We start from the raw sequence: 21,475 nt of genomic DNA, 5'->3' as shown, positions 1-21,475 counted from the left end.
TTGACTCCCCAAAGACTTAACTACTAATAGCCTACTGTTGACCAGAAGCCTTATCAGTAACATAAACAATTAATACATATTTTATATGTTACATATATTAAATACTGTATTGTTATAATAAAGTAAGCTAGAAAAAAGAAAATGTTAAAATCAAAGAAAAGTGTATTTACTACTCATTAAGTAAAGTGTATCATCATAAAGGTCTTCATCATTGTCATCTTCACATTGAGGAAGCTGAGGAGGAGGAGAAAGAGGAGGGATTGGTCTTGCTGTCTCAGGCGTGGCAGAGGCAGAAAAAGGGGGAAGAGGTGGAAGGAGAGGCGGGCACACTTGATGTAATTTTTTTTAATTGAAAAAAATCCACGTTAGTAGACCCAACATAATTCAAACCTGTGCTGTTGAAGGGTCACTTGTACTTAGTCCATCCTCAGGTTTCCCTAATTGTCTAAAAAAAATTCTTTTTTTTTTGGATAATTGGTTTGTTTGTAACAGGATCTGCTCATTGTATTTGTTTATCCCCTTAAATCTCTTAATTCTCTTATAATTTATAACAGTCCTGTCTGCTTTTTTTTCATGCTCAGAATAGCCCATTCTGGTGAGGTATTGTTTAACTTTTTTCTTTATCCTCTGTATTTCATGTGGACTGGAAATTAGATCTATATGCTTAATTAGGTTCAGAAAATATATTTTTTGGAGGGGTGGGTAAGAGTGCTTGTGGTCACTTCATACTACAACACATCTGGAGGCACATATTGTCTGGTCATTTCACCTTAAGTTTTGTGAAGATTCATCAGAGGGTTCAAGTGGTGACAGCTTGATCCCTTTGTGAAGCCCAACCTTTCACCTAGCGCTTTTACCATCCATTGATTACCAATGCATGAACTAGTTATGTAATTAAAGGTTGCAAAATTGTGATTGTTCTAATTTGGTCACTTCTGCTGTTATTAGCTGAAATATTTCTATATAAATGAACTGTTTTCTCATTCACAAGAGCTATTTGGTTAACCTAAAATATGTAGTAATTTATTGAGTTGTTAAAATCCCCAATTGGGTAACCAAAGACTAGTTTCTTCTTTAACTAAAACTCTTATTATTTTACTAAGGCTTATGATAAAGTGATTTTCTTCCTTCTTCCAGAAATTATAAATAACTTTCCCTTCTTTATTTCAGTTATTTTTTTTTATAATAAGAAAAAGAATAAAGAGGAAGAAAGAGAAAGAGGAAGAGGGAGAGAGAATGGGGGTATTGCTTTATTGTCCGGGCTAGAATGCAGTCTAAATATGGGTATGCCTATAATTGTCCTTAATAATGGAGACATAAAAGAAAATTAAAGCTATTCCTGAATGTTAGATTAGTGATTTTTGCGGGTTGGGTCATGGGGGAAGATCTTCCAATCCTGAGTGAGCAGCTTTAATCCTATTGAGGAAAAGGTAGGATAGCAGGGAGAAAAAAAAAACAACAGAAGAAAAGATTATATACTCTCTTCATTGTTGTGGACTTGCAGTGCTGGTGTGGTGCTTGCTTGGGGTGGGGGAATTTTTAAAATTTCTCTACCAAAGACTAAATCAGACTCACCACGGAGTCCTTTAAATTTTAAAGACCTATGGCCCTAAAAGGGCCTCAGCACAGTTTTGCAATCAAATTCATTAAATTTTAATGACTAGTACATCTTGGGAAGCTGCAGGAACTGCTGATGGTTTTCCAGGGATGCAGCTAAAGCTCCTCTTGCTAGCTTTCTCTGAAGCTGAAATCTCAGGAAAGCATTGTTCATCTCCTCTGCTATTGTAAAGCTCTGTCTTAGGCACTAGAGGTGATGAGAGAAGAGGAGCAGGGTGGCTCAGGCAGTCAGGAAAACTTTCTCTTATATATCAATTAAACATAAATTTCATTCACTAAAATTTCATGTAGTAAAATGGCTTCCTGCTTTTTCATGACCTTTTATTCATATACTATATCACTTGCTCACACTGTTGTATTTAAACCTTTCACAGTTTGAATCTTAGTTCATTAGCCTTTTATTTTTTAGGACACTGTCTTCAGCCTTCAAGTTTTTGACCGTGAATTGCAGTGTGTCAAACTGGACGAGTTATCTTAGTTGAATTTTCACCAATTGAAAAATTGGAGGTAAGGATTATATTCCTTTTTTGAAAATGAATATATAATACTGTTAACATGTTTACACCCTCCCTCCATTTATATTTCTTTGTCCTTTGTGCATTTAAGAGCAAGGATGACAAAATAAAAGATGTCCAGGTGATTTCATGCATTTGGCTTTAGGCCCTAAATCAGGACCCTAAGAAGCAGCAGCTGCTACTGCTATTGCTACTACTAGTACTCTTAGTACTACTACTACTACTCCTGCTACTGCTACTACTGCTACTACTACTACTACTACTACTACTGCTACTACTGCTACTACTGCTGCTGCAACTAGTGGGAGTTAACAATTGTCCAAGTTCTTTGGACAATTCATTTGCTATTAGAAACCTCACCTGAAAGTAGAAGGGTAATTTAGCAGTTTATTTTGAATAAAAGAGGCTAATCCCACTCAGGTGCCAGATCCCTAGCACTGGAGCTGGTGGAGATTGAAAGATCTACCCCAAGGAATAACTAGATATGTCGGATGTACAAATCTTCCCAACTTCCTAGTTTTTGCAATTTTTCTTATTCTCAAATCCATGTTGCATAATTAAATTGAGCAGATGGTAAATACAATGTTATGAACAAAAAAGGGTATAATTTTTTTAGTGGTCTTGTAACCATAATTCTTACTTTGCGCCATTGGTAGATCTCTATCAGGAAAGACTACATAACAGTTTCAGCTGTGATTTCTAGATAGTTTATCTTTCCACATTATGAAAATGTTCCCACCTTTTGTAACATCCATTTCCTAGTATAATAACACACGAATATGTGCTGTGAATTAAATACTTAGGCAAGGTGTTTTGACACCTGTTTAGTAATCTTAGCTTTTAAGAAGTTTTAAAATCCCTCCAGCCTTTGGTTGCCATCTTGTGTGAAGTGTTTGTATTTGGGTTGACAGAGTTTTTCAGATTTGGGACTATTGGCATCTTAGGCTGGACGGTTTTCTGTTGTTGGGGCTGTCCTGTGCACTGTAGGGTGTTTAGCAGCATCTCTGGACTCTGTCAGGTATCAGTAGCATGTCTCCTCAGTATGACAACAAAAATATCTTCAGACATTGCCAAATGTCCCTTGCAGGGCAAAATCACCCCCAGTTGGGAACTACTGGGTTAGATGATGTGGAGTTTCTTCCAGCTTTATAATTCTGTTTTTATTTTAAACAAAAAACCTACTCTTTTTTTTGTAATCCAGCTTAAATGTCATCTTTTCTGGAAGCTTTCCTCAGCTCTCCTTCTCTTTGTTCTACCTTCATTGTTTCTTTTTTTCTGACTATTTATTATAGAAGTCAACCCCACTGTTATAACTGCCAGTGTATTTCTCTCACTACAAGGACATGGGTCCTCTATATCACCAAGCTTAGATTTTATTAAATGAATGGACAATGGATTAGAAATTGTTTAGTAAATGATTAAAATGGCATTTCTGTTAATCTTTCAAACTCTTCCACCAGGAAATTCCCACAGTTGTGATCTTGGATTTCAGGGTTAATGAGACGATTCATTTTTTAAAGAATCTCTTAAAGATATTAGAAGGCAGGAGCCTCCTTTATGCATTGTGAGGATGCTACATGAGCACATCTAGGCTGCACTTCAGAGAAAGTCACACAGAAATTCATAACGTGAAGAGTTAAGCCATTTCAACTTTCATATCCAGAGGTTTCTCCTATACCTCTACTCTGCTTCTTAATCAGAAAGCTTCCATCTATTCAAAAAAAGGTAACAAGGAAAGTAGTACTATCTTTCATTGTATAACCTAAAATATATCACCATATTTGAAGTCAGTATTTCTCACAGTAAGAAATAAATTTTAATCGGGATCTAGTACATGTACACATACCTGAAACAAGTTTTTAAATTAGTATTTGCCATTAGTGTGTGTGAAACACTTTGATATTTTCTGTTATTTCTTTTTCTTTTCCCCTTAAATTATAGTCATCACCTAGTACATTTGTTATACAATTCATTAATAGGTCACAACCCACCGTTTAAAAAACACTGTTCTAAGTAATCTCCTTAAGTAATAAAATGATCTGCCTCTGCCATATGTCACCAACAGGTTATTCTGTCTTTCTTTTAAAATAGCATCATTTAGGAATTGACACAACCAAGACCTTAAAACACCTTAACCAGAGCAAATTAGATTTCTAGTTATTTTAAAGGCCTATGTTTTGTCAGTTATATTGAATATTTAGTGTGTACAAGGCACTGTAGCCAAAAGAGCATGTTTGGTTCTTGTTCTCAAGATTTACAGTGGAAAATCCTAGAGGAGCATAAACAGTTAATCATTATATTAAGTGTTGAAAATGATAATCAACACACAGTGACTTTTATAGGCATTTATGAAAGGAAGAAAATTTTATAGGCACTTAGGAAGGGGTTACATAAATGTGGGATGGCAAAAAAACAAACAAACAAGAAGTCCGGGTGCAGTGGCTCATGCCTGTAATTCCAGTACTTTGGGAGGTCAAGGTGGGTGGATCACCTGAGGTCAAGAGTTTAAGCCTGGCCAACGTGGTGAAACCCTGTCTTTACAAAAATTAGCCGGGCATGATGGAGGATGCCTGTAATCCCAGCTACTCAGGAGGCTGAGGCAGGAGAATCGCTTGAACCTGGGAGGCAGAGGTTGCAGTGAGCCGAGATCGCGCCATTGCACTCCAGCCTCAGTGACCAAGTGAGACTCCATCTCAAAAAAAAAAAAGTGGGGTGGATTTTGCATTGTGTATCAGAAAGTAGATAAAAATATTACACATGGTAGAAACAGCTTTCATGCTGCTCATACTCGAAGTTCATTTGTTTTGATAATCAAAGTAACTGAGAAATTAAAAAATAAGAAGTTTGGGAAACTGCTAAGTATATATGATATCAACAGGGTATGTTATTTTAGTTCTACTGTAGTTGTAAAATGAAGTTTACTCAGGAAATCAATTAGAAACTTGTGTGTATGATAGCTCTGATAAAAGCCAATATATGCCATAAAATGATAATGTTAACATTCAATTACTAGATTTATTGAGAATGCAGATAATTTCTAAATGATGGAATGAGAGAGTGCTCATCTGTTAAAATAAGTGAATAAGGTTACTTTTCTCTCTCTCTCTCTCTCTCTCTCTCTCTCTATATATATATATATATATATATATAGCAATACATATATACACAACAATCTGTTTATATATATTTTTACGTATATGTGTGTGTGTGTGTGTGTATATATATATATATATATATATATAGAGAGAGAGAGAGAGAGAGAGAGAGAGAGGGTTTATAATAGGCAGAGACACGGAACAGACACAGGGTTTCAGGGTTTATAATAGGCAGCATTTTTCAAAAAGTTATATACACTTTATGCTGTATAATTAAAAATCATACAGTCCAGGCGTGGTGGCTCACACCTGTAATCCCAACACTTTGGGAGGCCCAGGTGAGCAGATTGCTTGAGCCCAGGAATTTGAGACCAGCTTGGGCAGTATGACAAAACCCTGTCTCTACGAAAGATACAAAAATTAGCCAGTTTTGTAGTGTACACCTGTAGTCCCAGCTACTTGGGAGGCTGAGATGGGAGGATCACTTGACCTGGTGGGGGTCAAGGCTGCAGTGGGCCGTGAGTTTGCCACTGTACTGTAGCCTGTCTCAAGAAAAAAAATTATATTCATGCTTCATAGGCCTGGGTTTAATCATCTCTTTTCTAAATAGAATGGAGGCTCAGGATGCTAAGTCAGAACCAGGTGTTGACTTAAGAAAATAAGCAGTGGACTTGTTTTTCTTTGTGAACTTCTGCTCTCTTCTGTGGGATAATGTAGAATTTAGTTACTGTAGAAGATATTTTTGACCTAAAAGAAAAGAAGATTCAGCTTGTAAGGATCCTTGGGAAAGAGCCAACCTACCCTGAAAGTGTGGTCTAGCATCCTGTCTGCTGTTGCTTTGAGGCACCAGAAGTCTACTAGTTTTTGTTATTTTCCATATTGAGTTGAGAAGTTAGCAAAAGGATAACCATCTTTTCATTTTCTCAGATTTCTAGACTACTGAAAAGAAGTTGCTTTCAGAGCTGGAGATGTGAATACAATTTCTGTGCCAGGGTTGATAAACCATCTTGAGGTATATTTTTTTTTTTCTAATTTTAAGTAACTATTTTTTAGAACAGTTTTAGTTTTACAGAAAAATTGAGAAGATGGTACAGGGAGTCCCTATATACCCTGCACTCAGTTTCCCCTGTTAGTAACAGCTTACATTAGCACAGTACATTTGTTACAGTTAGTGAACCAATATTGAAAAATTATTATCTGAAGTCCATACTTTATTCAGATTTTCTTAACTTTTACTGAACATGTTTTTTTCTCTTTCAGGATTCCATCCAGGCAACCCTATCACAGTTGGTTGTTATGTCTCCTTAGGCTCCTCTTGGCTGTGACAATTTCTCAGACTTTTGTTTTTGAGGAATACTGATCAGGTATTTTGTAGACTGTCACTCAATTGGGATCTGTCAGATACTTTTCTCATGGGTAGAATGGGGTTATGGATTTTGAGGAGAAAGACCACAAAGATAAAGTGCCATTCTCACATTCTCATTACATCATATCAACACTCCATACTATCAATATGACTTGTCACTGTTGATGTTGACCTTGATCACCTGGCTGAGAAGGAGTTTGTCAGGTTTCTTCACTGTAATCTTTTTTTTTTTTTAAACACCCCCTTCCTGTATTGTGCTCTCTGGAGAGAAGTCACTGTGTGCAGTCCACACTTAAGAGGTGGGAGGTTATGCTCCACCTTCTTGAGGTGAATTATCTATGTAAATTGTTTGGGATTTTTCTGCATGAGAGGCTCCCCCCACCCCTCATTTATTTATCATTCATTCATTTATCCAGTCTTTTTTAATATCAGTATGGGTTCATGGATATTTATTTTATACTTTGTGTCATAATACAGTACTGCTTTATATATTTTGGTGTTCAAATTTTTCCAGGTTTGACCATTGGGAACTCCTTCAGTTGGCTCCTGTGTCATTTCGATTATGTCCTCATCATCTTGAGATTTTGCTTTTTTAGTACTTCCTTGCTTTCTGGTACTACAAGATGCTCCAAGCTCATCCTATTTATTCACTGCTGCAGTTCTAGAATCATCCATTTCTCCACAGGGCCTTGGTTCCCTTTATTAAACAGAGAATACAATTAGAAATTAAGATCTCGGTGCTGGGTGTGCTCATTGTTACTGGGATATTGTAGCCTGTACGTCCTCTCAGCTGAAATTTCTGTGTATGTAGTCTTTGTATATTTATAAATATTTATAAGTATTTTTATGTATAAATATTTTCATGTACAAGTTTTATGTGGCAGCTGACAAGCATATTCCTGGGTGGGGGGGGTGTTAAGTTTAAATTAAATATGAATATACTGTTTCTGGAGGCCATATTTAAATTGAAAATGTTTTTGAGGATTATTTTAATAGAAATATTATTTCGGTTCCATAGTATATCTCTTGAGAATATAACAGAATATGAGATAGATGCAATGAATATGTGACTGCTTCAAAATGGCTTCTATTGTAATAAAAGTCCTATAGGATGACTGTTTTATAAGTTATTTAGAAGGCTTATTTAGAGGAAATAATAACTATCGTATTCCTCTCTCAACCTTGTTATCTCGACCACTGTTACATACATGCATGAAAAATTCTGAAAATAGAACTCTTTATCTCTGCCAGTAAAAGATCATTTGTTATGCCTGAATATCGGCCACTTTTTGTTACTGTTTAACTTGAAGAATTCACACTCTAGTACCGAAACTCTTCTGTTTTAAAAGCAAGGTTTGCTTTAAACTGTTGTTAAGAGTTATGACACCATCAGAGTCTTACCAGGTAGCCAGCTGTACAGAAGAATAATGGTTAAGAGCGTAGCCTTAAATCTGTATCCTAACTTTGCTCCTGGTTGACTGTGTAACCACAGGCAAATTATTTGCACTGTCTGAACTTCAAGTTTCCTTATTTGTAAAATGTGGACGATAATATTACCTCTCTCATGGGAATATTTTGGGGAATAAATGAGGTAAAGCACTTAGCACAGTACTTGGTGCACAGATGTAGCTCAATAAATATAATCTAAAATCAAAACCTCAAAAGCAGCAAAAAAGGGATGAAAGTTTGAAAGCTTTATACTAGTATACATACTTGGTTTTGTTCAACAATTATTACTGGGTCAGACCAACCAGAAAAATTAATGATTCTTTTATTTTGTAATCCTAAAAGTCCTCTCAAGACAATGCTAACTTTTCTTCAAACCTGGGAAATGCTCACTCACCGTACTACCTTAATATGCTAGCAGTGGCTGTCAGCCCAAGAAAGTATTGGCTCTCTACAGGGCACCTGGGGGTGCTACTGAGATTTTGTGGGAGGGGCCAGGATGCTGTCACTCAGTTGGGATGTGTCAGATAGTTTTCTCAAGGGTAGAATGGGGTTATGGATTTGGAGGAGGATTTTTAGTTTTATCATCATCTCAGTTTTTCATTGCCTGGGATAGTCTTGTATGACAAGGAATTACTGTGCCCCAAATTACTGTATCGATAGTATGCCATTGAGACGCACTAGAGTAGACTGATACTTACCATTGTATCTTTAAACCTCTCTGCAGAACACATTTCAGGTGTCACAAACCCAGCAGGTATCTGGAGGAGTGAAGCAAGGCCAGGCTACAGTGTTTGGAACCAGCTAGGGAGTATAGGAACTAGGCAAACTGTCCTTTCTAAAAGGGGAGTGGTACTTTAGCTTCAGCCAGTTGTTGCCTGCAGTTGCTAGATCATGTGATTTTTCAGAGAAAAGCTAGACATGTAAATTTTTATGTGAAGTCTCCCAGTTTTAAATGTAGCTTCACTTAAAAAAAAAAAAAAAATGCTGTGTCCAAACCAGGCAGATCTGTGGGCTGAATTCATCCCACAGACCATTGGTTTGCAACCTCTGATACAGTTGTTTTAGGAAGTGACCTAAAATTCTGACAGAGGTAAAACACTGTGGGCCATAATGGCACCACCCTCTCTGTTTATTTGCTGAGCTCAGAAAAAAACTGTGGAAACAAAGCACTAGATGTCGACATCATTTTCTAGAGTGTGGGGAATTGTGGCATTAGAGCAGAGCTCTGGTGGAGCTTCCTCTCTGATTGGGAGGAGCAATTCTGTTGGGAGAAATCCTAGCAACTGCTTTTTCAGGAACAGAAACCACTGTGCTTTGTGTTAGCAGCAGTCTTGAATTAGCAAGGTAGCTGCACCACTGAAGGAAGCCTCTGATTCCACTGCTAAGCATAGAATCCGGGCCCCATAGTCTGTCTTGCCTTTAAGAAAATAATCTTCACAAAGCTGACATGCAATAAAGGCATAAAACTCTGCAGAATCTCTTGGTTCATGTGGCCCCTGAACTGTGTGATGATCATAGGGTTTATGCCTTTAGTATTTCTTCTTTCTTCATCTAGGGTTACTGCCTACACAGCTCCATAATCCACAGCTGTGACCATCTGGACTTTAGTGGGGGTGTTTCAAGGGTGTCCCAGGAGTTGGGTCATGCCTGAGCCTAGCCTGTGCAGCTTAGGTACTGTTTGAGTTCTCTGTCTGGTTTTAAAGTGACAAATCAGCATTCAGCACTTACTGTTTAAAAAATAGCAGCCCATTATAATGTTAAGAAACAAAGTCAGTGTGTATTTTGCTTAGTAGTTGTTGCCTACATTGATATGTATGGACAAGAATATATGCTTTGATCTGCATGGTAGCCATATCTATAATATGACACTATATGACAGTGTTTTCATTTTATTTGTTTTTTATGGGATTAAATACAAAAATACAGTACAATACTGTAAAACTTTAAGTATTTTTAAAGGAAACTGACTATATTAGGCCATTCTTTTGTCACTGTAAAGAAATAGCCAAGGCAGTGTAATTTATAAAGAAAAGAGGTTTAATTGGCTCAGGATTCTACAGGGTGTATAAGCATAGCACCAGTATCTGCTCAGCTTCTGGTGAGAGCCTCAGGAAGCTTACAGTCATGGCAGATGGTGAAGCAGAAGCAGGCATGTTCCATGGCGAGAATGGGAGCAAGGCAGGTAGGGGAGAGGTTCTAGATTTTTAAACAATCAGATCTTGAGTGAACGGAACAAGGACTCACCTGTCACCAAGGGGATGGTGCTAAATCATTCACAAGGGATCTGCTTCTATCATCCAGTCACCTCCCATCAAGCCCTACCTCCAACACTGGGAATCACATTTCAACATGAGATTTGGAGGGGACAGTCATCCAAACTGGATCGCTGACTTAATATATTGGGTGGAATATTTTCTGTTTGTAAAAAGAAAGCCTCCCAGTGAGCAAAATGGAAATTGCTTTTTTAAAATAAGTTTTTTTAACATGATATAGTTATCAAAAAATTAAGTTTGAGAGTATATTACTGTGAAATACTAAATGATTATCCATATCAGTTAGTGCTTATGTGAGTGAATGTTTGTCCAGGGCAGAGTGCTGACTACTATTAAGATTTACACATAATCTCTTGAGGAGGATATGTTTTTACCAGTTGAGATTCCTATTTGTTGTGAAAAGTCAGTCTACTATTAATCATCTTTTCAGATGGTAGCCATTTTTGTAAGCTGTTGGCTTCCATTTGAAAGATGCTTTAACATGTTTTTTCAAAGGCAAGTATTTATAACCATCTTTTAAAAAGCCATTTTCTTCTTGTGTGTTTAAGCAGCTAACTTACTTGTACAAGAGTTTTTTTCCTTCCCTCTCAGTACTCCACCTCACCACACACCTTTATCTCCCTATTTGAATGATAAACTTAATGAGGGTTTGCTCCTTACCCAATCAAAGAAAGGTGCTCATCATGAGGAATGTCTCTGATATCTACTAGTGACATTAGTGGAAAGAACACGGACTTTGGAGAAGGCAGGCGTGGATTTGAGTGACGATTCTGCCATATGTTCATTCTTTGAGTTCATTTTCTTGTTTCTCAAATGGAGATAATCATAACTACCTTTGAGGGGATATTATTAGCCCTTAATGAATGGTAGCTAATAATAGTGATAAACTTAATGGTAACCTTGAATTCAGTAGCATCTGAGGTTTCTGAAGGCTCTAACAAAGCTAGCTGAGAGCTGGCCGCTTTCAAGATCTCTGAAGTATATGGAGCCTATGCTTTTGACACCTGAAACCTGTCTGTCCTTGTTTTGATCCTTCTTGCCTTTTCTTCTCTCTCACAAAAAAGACAGTGGTATTGTCCTTGTATTTTAAAGGCTTGTAATTAAGATTGGGAAGTGAATAAAACCATTTTTTGAAGCCCCTGGGAAAGCTGGAGTTAAGCGTTTGGGTGCTTCAGAAGCTCTTTTTTGAATATTTGATTAAATAACCATGAAGTGTTCTGAAAGTGGTTTAGCACCTCAAATATTGGGATCACTTCCTTTTAGGAAAACTGTTATTTCTGTAAATATAAGCAGATTTGCTTAGTTAAGGTCATCCCTACCATTAATATCAATGAATTCCTTTTTTCTGCCATTTCTCCTAATAAATATTTATTGAACACCTAGCCTGTGCTAGGCCCTGTGCCTACTTGATTGTATACCCTCAAAGAAGATGAATTAAGGAATTTAAGAGTTGTAGGTTTTTGCCTATAATTTAAATGAAAATCCTAAAGCCTTAGAGCTGTACTGTCCAGTAAAGTAGCCACAAACTACAGGTGGCTACTGAGCACTGGAAATAGGACCAGTGTGAATTAATATGTGCTGTAAGTATAAAATAAACACTGGATTTCAAATATATCATTTGAAAAGAAATGTATAAAATAATAATGATTTTATGTAGACTAAAATTATTTAAGATAGTATTTTTGACATGAGTTAAATATTACAATTAATTTCACCTGTTTTTTTTTGTTTGTTTGTTTGTTTTGTTTTTGTTTTTTTTTTTTTTGAGACGGAGTTTCGCTCTTGTTACCCAGGCTGGAGTGCAATGGCGCTATCTCGGCTCACCGCAACCTCCGCCTCCTGGGTTCAGGCAATTCTCCTGCCTCAGCCTCCTGAGTAGCTGGGATTACAGGCACGTGCCACCATGCCCAGCTAATTTTTTTTTTTGTATTTTTAGTAGAGACGAGGTTTCACCATGTTGACCAGGATGGTCTCGATCTCTCGACCTTGTGATCCACCCGCCTCGGCCTCCCAAAGTGCTGGGATTACAGGCTTGAGCCACCGCGCCCGGCCACCTGTTTCTTTTTAAGTTGGCCACTAGAACATTTAAAATGGTACATATGACTCACATCATATTTTTACTGGACAGTGCTGCCTTAGAGCTTCAGTGACTTGGTAAAGATTATACATCTAGCTAGGGTTCCTTTGGCCAGTGCAAATTATAAATTGCTTTACTGTGAAAATGGAAAATGTTCATTTTGATCAAAAAGATAGATAATTCAAACCCCATTTCAGAAAATTAACACAAAGGACTTTGAAATAATTTACATTTTAAATTAAATCCTAGATTGTTAATCTAGTAAAATCTCTTAGTATTTCAGATTTGGGATTTTCAAAAGGGACAAACTGGAAAAATGTACCCATTGATTTAGTAGCCTAAACCAATTTTTTTCCCTAAGCATTCACAAATTGCCCTATATAGGTGATTCCACTATCCTGATAATTGCTGGGTAGGGGATGGCAAGAGATGGGGGACAAGATTCATCTAAAAGATTTGTCTGTATATTTTTCTTTGAATATGAATAGTGTTTTACCCAAATCTATCTTATTAGGTAGATTGGTTTAGTATAGTGAAATTGATTCATCATGTAACAGATACTTGAGTAGACATGGAACTGGGCTCTGGAAATGCAGTGGTGAATTAAGGCACAGACCTTGAATAGAGCTACAGGCTTTTGTCTGTTTAGCCCGTTTTTGTTTTCATTTTATTTTCACTTTTTATTTGGAAATAATTTTAAACTGACGGGAATTATGAGAATAAAAATAGGAGAAAGAATACTGTATACCCTTTACCCAGATTCACCTGTTGTTAACATTTTCATGTTTGCTTTATAGTTCTTTCTGTGCACACACGTATGTGTGCATGTACACACATTTTTACGTATACACTTGTACATATATATTTTTTTCTAAACTATTTGAGAGTAGGTTGCATGCCCTTTACCACTGAATGCTTCATTGTCTAATACCTAAAAATAGGAATATTCTTGTATGTAACCACAGTACAGTTATTAATTCAGAAAACAGGAAATTCAATACATTTCACATTGATAGAATACTTCTAATCTACCATGAATGTTTCACTTTGGTCAATGGATCCACTAATTTATTTTATAACAGTTTTCCCTTTTTGTATAGGATCCAGTCTAGGATCAGGTACAAGATTTAGTTTTCATAGCTCTATCTCTTTTAACCTGGGACATTTTTCAAACCTTTGTCTTAAAGCGACATTGACATTTTTAAAGATGACATTTCTTTTTCCCCTCTTTTTAAATAGAAAAACCCAAAATGAGAAATGTTCTATTTCCTCATGATTAGTTCCAGGTTATGCATTCCTGACTGTAATGCTATAAAATGATATGTTCTTCTCAGGGTGTCACATCTGGAGGCCTATGCAGTCTATCTGGCCCTCATTGGTGATGTTCATTTTGATCAGCCAGTCAAGATGTTGTTCAGTTTGTCCACTACATAGTTAAATTTTTCCTCTTTGGAATAAGCTTTGGGTACACACTTATAAAACTGTATATTTCCTACTCTTCATCCATATTTTCCCCAGGATTTAGCATCCATTGGTGATATTTGCTTGAAGCAGTCTATACTATGATGGCTGCAGCACTCCCGCATGTTTACCAAATGGATTTTACTGTATGCAAGGATTTCACTTCTCCCCATTTTTGTATGTATGTATTTAGCTTTCATTGATACGGACACACAGCTCCCTCTTTTCTGCAGGCTTATAACTCATTGCTGTCTTATTATTTTGGTGTTCAAATGTTGCAAATGTAGCCAGTGAGTGCACCTCTTCAAGTTAATTTCCAGGTCCTTATGATATGTTCCCATCACTTCTTGAGTACTTCTTGTCTGTAATAATGAGCTATTCCAGGTTTTTTGTTGTTGTTGTTGTTAATAGGCGAGACCTTTAGGTGCATAGATGGTTTCAGTATAGTGTGTTTAGTGTTCCTGTGAGGCTAAGCACAGCCTGCTCTGGCAGCATAGTGGAGGGTCCTCTAGCCAGCATATGTGGAGGGGAGAGGCAAGGCAGCAGGACTAAGATCGGGAGTGTCAGTGGAAGCCTCCTTAGAGGAGATGCCACCAATACTGACATAGGAATAAAGTAAAATATGTAACTAGACTTAACCATACTTTAATTTTTTTTTAATAGAAAATGACTGTGGTGCTAGAAGATCATTGCTTTTGGAAGGCTGGTTAACATCCATTTCCTGAGAGAAACTTGGTCAACATTAGCTCTGGCATGGCGCAAAGCAGCCCACAGCTTGATATTCAGGTTCTCCATGATCTTCGACAGCGTTTCCCTGAAATTCCAGAGGGTGTGGTGTCTCAGTGCATGTTACAGGTAAGTTATCTACCAGTGATTGTGATATTAAGTTCTAGTTTTTCCTATTAGAGCTGGTGATGTATGATGTAATTAGAACTCAGTTATGTTTTCTCATGTGTATGTGTGGTCAGGGGGAACATTTAGAGCAGGATTTCCCCTCAACGTTGACACTCTTCACAGTCTAGCCTGGATAATTCTCTGTTGTGGGAGTCTACCTTGTGCATTGTAGAATGTTTAGTAGCATCCGTGGCCTCTGCCCAGTAAATACCAATAGCATCCCTGCAGTTGTGACAACTGATGATTTCTTTAGACATTGCCAAATGTCTTATGGAAGGCAAAATCTCCCACCATTGAGAACCACAGATTGGAGAAGAGAGTAAAGGCATGTAGCAAAAAGAAAAACAGATTCTCTTTATGTTTCACTTTTTGAACTTTTGGGGTTGTACCATCAGTCCCTAAGTCCTTAGAGTTGAATTTTGAATCTCAGATTTTACCATTTTAACTTCTTAGACTATACACTTTTGAGCCTATTTTTAAGTCTGTAGATAATCCACTCCCTCTCTGTTTTTCTAATGCTAAATCATTTCTGATACCTAATTTTCAATGTAAGCCCACTTTATTTAGTTCAATCACATTCCCTTTGTCTTCTTGTGTGTCTTACATTGAATTAAATCTCATCGCTAAGATAGAATGAGTCTTTCCTACTCAGGAGACAACAGAGAAGCAGGCCTACCACTCCCCATGTCGTCCCGTCCCCGTGTTCCACCACTCCTCCCATCTTCCTGTCTCACTGTCCCCTGGTTGTGTTTTATGTCATCCTTCACAGGATCTTACCGTGTTTTGGGTTATGGCACTTACCTATTTGCTTAAGTTTGGGCAGCAGTACTTCTACTGTGCCCACTGGTCTTCCTCACACACACAGTCAGTACTCATGTTCAAACTCTACCTTATGGCAGTGTGAGCAGCTCAGGATATAACCTAAAACTATATACAGGTGAGGTTAATTACAAATAAAGAGTCATAGAACAATGGTGGTAACAGAGGTGCTTCCTTTGTTTGCAAGCCCTTTACCAGTCTAGATCTTCAGGCTTAATGTTCTTTGTGTTTACAGCTTGCCTTTGCTTTTTCTAACACACATTCCCAGCCTGAATCTCAGCTCTTTACTTTAGTCCCATTTTGGTTTCTGGTAGAGAAAGATACTTCCCACCAAAGTGAAATCAAGTAAGGGTGAGACTTTTAGTTTAAATCACTTCCTGATAATCACCTTCCTTACGTATCCTAGGGCCTCACCTAGCCCTAACCTTGCTTTATTTTATTTAGCCCTTTATTGCCTGCATTTTTCATAACCATTTAACTAAACTGAAGGAATAGAACTTTAAATTCAGCTCAGTGAACATTTGTTGATAATTACACTGTCCTAAGTCTTTCACTTTTTTCTTCCTTTGGGATTAATATATTGGTATGGAGACTTACCACCTACTGGCTCTGGAAAGCTGCTTTATTCACATTAAAATGTACGAGGCTCTGTAGTCTGTATTTAATGCACAAACTTTAGAGCCTCTCTGTGGGGTATCATCCTCAATTTAGGATGGGGAATATGATGCTTTTTGCCTCATTCCTTTCAAAAGTGTTCATTATATGTCTTAAAAATTCTTACCTCTGTATCCAACTAAACAATTTTGATTTCTTTATTCTTACTGTTTGATACCTTTTTTATCCTCATTTTTCTTTTAAGACATTTAACAGTTCAGATGTGACATTAGAATCTATTCTAATAGTTTTCTTTTTACAATACTTCTGTAAAAATAATACTTTAATGTCTTGTTTTTGTGGTTTTTAATTTTCCTTCATAGGAAAATTTACTCAACTTGTCACTAGAGACATGCTGACAGATCCAACTTTATATCATTTTGAATTTGGATCCTTTTTGTGACAATACTAAGTAGGCCATCTAACTCAGTGTGGAGAACATGAAATTTCAGGGTTATTAATAAAAATATCAAATGGTAAAGTGTCCATGACTACCTTAGATTTCAAACAGAAATCTCTAGTTTGTTTTACCCTAATCCATAGGTCTAAAAAAAAATTAAAGAATACTTTATTTCCCCTTCCATATTTTTCCTTCAGCTATCTGTCAGTGACACATTTCTAGTTAGCAATCAGTTTGAATCCTTTGGCTCAAAATTTGCTTTTAATATCGTCTCTTCCTTGGTCAAAACGATTTTCAAGCAAGGTAAAAATAATTCAAATCTTTGAGTTGTAATGATTTTCTTCTTCAATTAATACATCTTTCTGTGACTCAAAGTATTTTTTTAAGTGTTTGAATTTTAAATTTTCTATACTGATAATAATTACTATTTGTTACTATCGTGCGTAGAATGTTAATGCTTTACATGTATGATCTTTGTTTTTAAAGTATTTGAATTTTAGTGTCAAAAATTTTATATAGTGTTTTAATAAAGCCAATTCATTAAATTTCTAAGAATTCATTTTACAAAGATTTGCTTGACTTTTTTAGTGTTTAAACTTCCTAAAGCTCCAGTTTAATAATGTCCTTTTAGCCAACATCCTTTCCCTTGAAATTACCGTGTGGAAAGAGCACTGGGACTCAGGAGAATAAGAATGTGGAATTGGCTTTCCAGTTAACTAGTTAAGTGCCTATTGTCAAGCCATGTAACTTTTTTGGCATCTCTTTCCTCATCTGTAAAGTCTGAGTTGAATTGGACCAGATGAACTCATTTAGGAGTTCTCCCAACTCTAAAAATTACAACATTATAGGTCCTGTTTTTGATTTAAATTCATTTGGTCTTCAGCAGAAGTAAATTATTTCCTTTCATTTTTTATATAAAATGTACTTTTCCTAAAATAAATATATAGTAATATATATGCATGTGCATATCTGTGTGTATATTTATGAACTACAGAGAAAGTCACAATAATTGAGAAACTTTTTGTGGATTATTTCAAAAGTAGATAATATGTTTTACACTAGTAAAATAGTTTGGAACTCTGTATTTGCATAGAAAACTGCTTTATCATATATTACAATTTTAAAAAGAGGGAGCCTTTTATTAGTCTGATTCCTGTCCTTTGGAACTTCTAAAGTGTCAGTTCACTATTACCTTCTTTCTGAGTATAACTTAAAAAATTCAAATTTTTCAGTGATTTTGAAAGTATACCAAGACACCTTTCAGTGGATAAAAACTTTTGAGACTATGAGAGTGTGAATGAATTTCATTAAGGCATAGACACTAGGATTTCTAAATTTAAGTACCGTAACTCTGGCAAAGTCATGGAGCCATAGTTCAAAATTACGGGCTTTTTAAATACAGATTTCTTTGTTTTGCTTAACTCTTTCTTAATGGTTCAGACAGTTGAAGTTATTCAAGGATAAATTTAGGTTAAAAAAAAAAGTGAGGGCTGCTTTAGAATTTTTATTGTTACTTCAGGAATTTCATTGTAATTCTTTATTGTAATTCCTGAAGAGTTACTTCAGGAATTTTATTGTAATTCTTTTTCTCTTTTTGTGGTTTTAGTGCTTTTAAAAACTAAAGCATGGTTATTTTTATGTTTTTTATCAATTTAAATATTAATAATGGATATTACTTATACTTATATTGCAGCATTTGTGGTGAATCCAAGATAAGCCCAACATTTTAATTTGTTGAGATGCAACAAGTATAAAATGAGTCCTGGATATGGAGTCAGAAAACTTGGGTTGAGTCACAGTGTTCATTAGTAGGTACTTTACATTTCTGTAGCAGTAGCAGTAGTGGTAGTACTAGTAATGTGAGCTAAATGTTTGTAAAGTCATATGAATTGTTTGGAATCTCCTTTTCAGGATAGATGACCATGAAGCTCTTTGTGGTTAAAATACTGCTCTCTATTTATTCTGTGACAGTAGTAGTTGCATAACTCTCTGGCAAAACCTGACTTCCACTATTAGAATTTGTTAATGTTGCCAATGTTACTTTTACCATTTTTCTCCCCTAGAATAACAACAATCTTGAAGCCTGTTGCCGAGCCCTTTCCCAGGAGAGTAGCAAATACTTATATATGGAATACCATAGTCCAGATGACAATAGGATGAATAGAAATCGCCTTTTACATATTAACCTGGGTATCCATTCTCCTAGTAGCTATCACCCAGGAGATGGAGCCCAACTTAATGGTGGCCGAACACTGGTACACAGCTCAAGTGATGGACATATTGATCCACAGCATGCAGCAGGTAAACAGCTGATATGTTTAGTTCAAGAACCACACTCAGCTCCAGCTGTTGTTGCTGCTACTCCCAACTACAATCCATTTTTTATGAATGAACAGAACAGAAGTGCAGCTACTCCTCCTTCACAGCCACCTCAACAGCCATCTTCCATGCAAACAGGAATGAATCCGTCTGCTATGCAAGGGCCTTCACCACCACCGCCACCTCCTTCATACATGCACATACCTCGGTATAGTACAAATCCAATTACTGTTACAGTATCCCAGAACCTCCCTTCTGGACAGACTGTACCAAGAGCTTTACAAATTCTTCCACAAATTCCAAGCAATCTCTATGGGTCTCCTGGTTCTATTTATATTAGACAGACATCTCAGAGTTCATCAGGAAGACAAGCTCCTCAGAGTACGCCGTGGCAGTCCTCACCACAGGGCCCAGTGCCTCACTATAGCCAGCGTCCTTTACCTGTTTATCCACACCAACAGAACTATCAACCTTCTCAGTATTCTCCCAAACAGCAGCAGATCCCTCAGTCTGCTTACCATTCACCACCTCCTTCTCAATGTCCTTCACCCTTCAGCTCTCCACAGCATCAAGTGCAACCTTCCCAGTTGGGCCACATCTTTATGCCACCTAGTCCTTCAACTACTCCACCCCATCCATATCAACAAGGACCTCCTAGCTATCAGAAACAGGGAAGCCATTCAGTAGCCTATCTTCCATACACAGCATCTAGCTTACCCAAAGGTTCCATGAAGAAGATAGAAATTACAGTTGAACCTTCTCAGAGACCTGGGACAGCAATTAATAGGAGTCCTTCACCCATCAGTAATCAGCCATCTCCACGGAATCAACACTCACTGTACACAGCCACCACACCACCTTCAAGTTCTCCTTCAAGAGGGATATCTAGTCAACCAAAACCTCCATTTAGTGTTAATCCTGTGTATATTACATATACACAGCCAACTGGACCTTCATGTACTCCATCACCATCTCCTCGAGTGATACCAAACCCAACTACAGTTTTTAAAATTACTGTAGGCCGAGCAACGACTGAAAATCTTTTAAATTTAGTGGACCAAGAAGAGCGCTCTGCAGCACCAGAACCTATTCAGCCCATTTCAGTGATACCAGGCTCTGGGGGAGAAAAGGGAAGCCATAAATATCAGAGGAGTTCTAGTTCTGGATCAGATGACTATGCCTATACACAAGGTAAATTTTAACCCTTTTATGAAATTTAATTTCTGGGGTGAGGCAGCAGTCTCCTAATCAAATATATATATTAGCTGTTTAGTTTTAATTAAATATTTAGTATTAAATGTTGGGAAGTAGCATTGCTATTAAGAATAAAGTTAGTGGCCAGGCACAGTGGCTCACACCTCTAATCCCAGCACTTTGGGAGGCTGAGGTAGGCAGATCACCTGAGGTGAGGAGTTCGAGACCAGCCTGGCCAACATGGAGAAACTCCACCTATACTGAAAATACAAAAATTAGCTGGGTGTGGTGGCACATGCCTGTAATCACCAGCTACCTGGGAGGCTGAGGCAAGAGAATTGCTCGAAGCCAGGAGGCAGAGGTTGCAGTGAGCCAAGATCATGTCACTGCACTCCAGCCTGGGCAACAGAGTGAGACTCTATCTCAAAAAAAAAAAAAAGAAGAAAGTTAGTGCTTCAGAGTCATCTATAGACTTTGTTTTAAAATATGAAAGTATAGGCCTAATAATTAAGGCCTTATAGTGGCCTAATAAAGCTTAGTTTAGAAAGAATATTCATAGAGTGAAAAATACAAGTGAAATGGAAATTGTCAAAAGTATAAACTACAGAGTAGGAAAGAGATTCATGGAAAATGAACTAAAAGTTCATCAAATGAAAGAATTTGAATCTTTTCTATACAGGATGACCCAGAGGGCATAATGATATTTACATATAAATAATTTATAAGAAGTGGAAATAGTCATGAAGAATGTTGTTAGATTAGTTAATAGCAGACCTAAATTAGATGTAAAGAATAGTTTTTAAAAAGTCTATTCAGATTGTTTCAAGATACCTGAGAATTTAATTTTCTTTCAATATATAAGAAGGGAAGTAATTACTAGGTATGCCTGATAGCCTGTTCAAAACACACACAAGTATAAAGAGAATCTTAGGACAGTAGAACAAGAGGGATGTTCAGGTGATGTCACTTCAGTAGCATTCAAAGAGCTAAATTAAAGCAGATATGGAGGCAGCATAGCATTAGAAAGACATGAGAGTAAATATCAACCCCCAAGTTGAATGAGTCTTTTATACGTTAGCAATGCATATCGAAATTTTTCAGTCACTTGTTCAATGTTGTTCTCTGCAATGACTTTATCTATAATGCTGTAGCCTTGCTGTTACATCAACGAGCAAGGATGGAGAGGTTAGCAAAGCAATTGAAACTTGAGAAAGAGGAGCTAGAACGATTGAAGTCCGAAGTTAACAGTATGGAGCATGACCTGATGCAGAGACGGCTCAGAAGAGTCAGCTGCACCACTGCGATCCCTACGGTAAGTCAACTGTTAGGATGTGTTAATAGG

General features: G+C 37.0%; 1 protein-coding gene across 8 annotated transcripts in view; it reads left to right on the top strand.

Moving 5' to 3' along the window:
* Nucleotides 1-21,475, top strand: part of TAB3 (TGF-beta activated kinase 1 (MAP3K7) binding protein 3) — a 62,903-nt gene that overhangs the window by 16,618 nt on the left and 24,810 nt on the right. For 7 of the 8 annotated variants that reach the window (XR_012515726.1, XR_012515725.1, XM_074391896.1 and 4 more), the window contains exons 2-7: nucleotides 2,027-2,124; nucleotides 6,155-6,239; nucleotides 6,488-6,591; nucleotides 14,517-14,708; nucleotides 18,684-20,130; nucleotides 21,285-21,445. Coding sequence is in view for 6 of the 8 variants with exons in the window: in XM_074391896.1 (XP_074247997.1) it covers nucleotides 14,607-14,708; nucleotides 18,684-20,130; nucleotides 21,285-21,445 (1,710 nt within the window). In the remaining 2 variants the exon portion in view is untranslated. Of the gene's footprint in view, nucleotides 1-2,026; nucleotides 2,125-6,154; nucleotides 6,240-6,487; nucleotides 6,592-14,516; nucleotides 14,709-18,313; nucleotides 18,429-18,683; nucleotides 20,131-21,284; nucleotides 21,446-21,475 lie in introns of those variants that run through there. The other variant, XM_074391898.1, reaches the window with a different exon arrangement.

The sequence above is a fragment of the Saimiri boliviensis genome, chromosome X (assembly GCF_048565385.1).
Source record: "Saimiri boliviensis isolate mSaiBol1 chromosome X, mSaiBol1.pri, whole genome shotgun sequence".
In the NCBI taxonomy this organism is placed as follows: Eukaryota; Metazoa; Chordata; class Mammalia; order Primates; family Cebidae; genus Saimiri; species Saimiri boliviensis.
The sequence above is the reverse complement of the archived record's forward strand: the minus strand, read 5'-3'. Positions and strand labels throughout refer to the sequence as shown.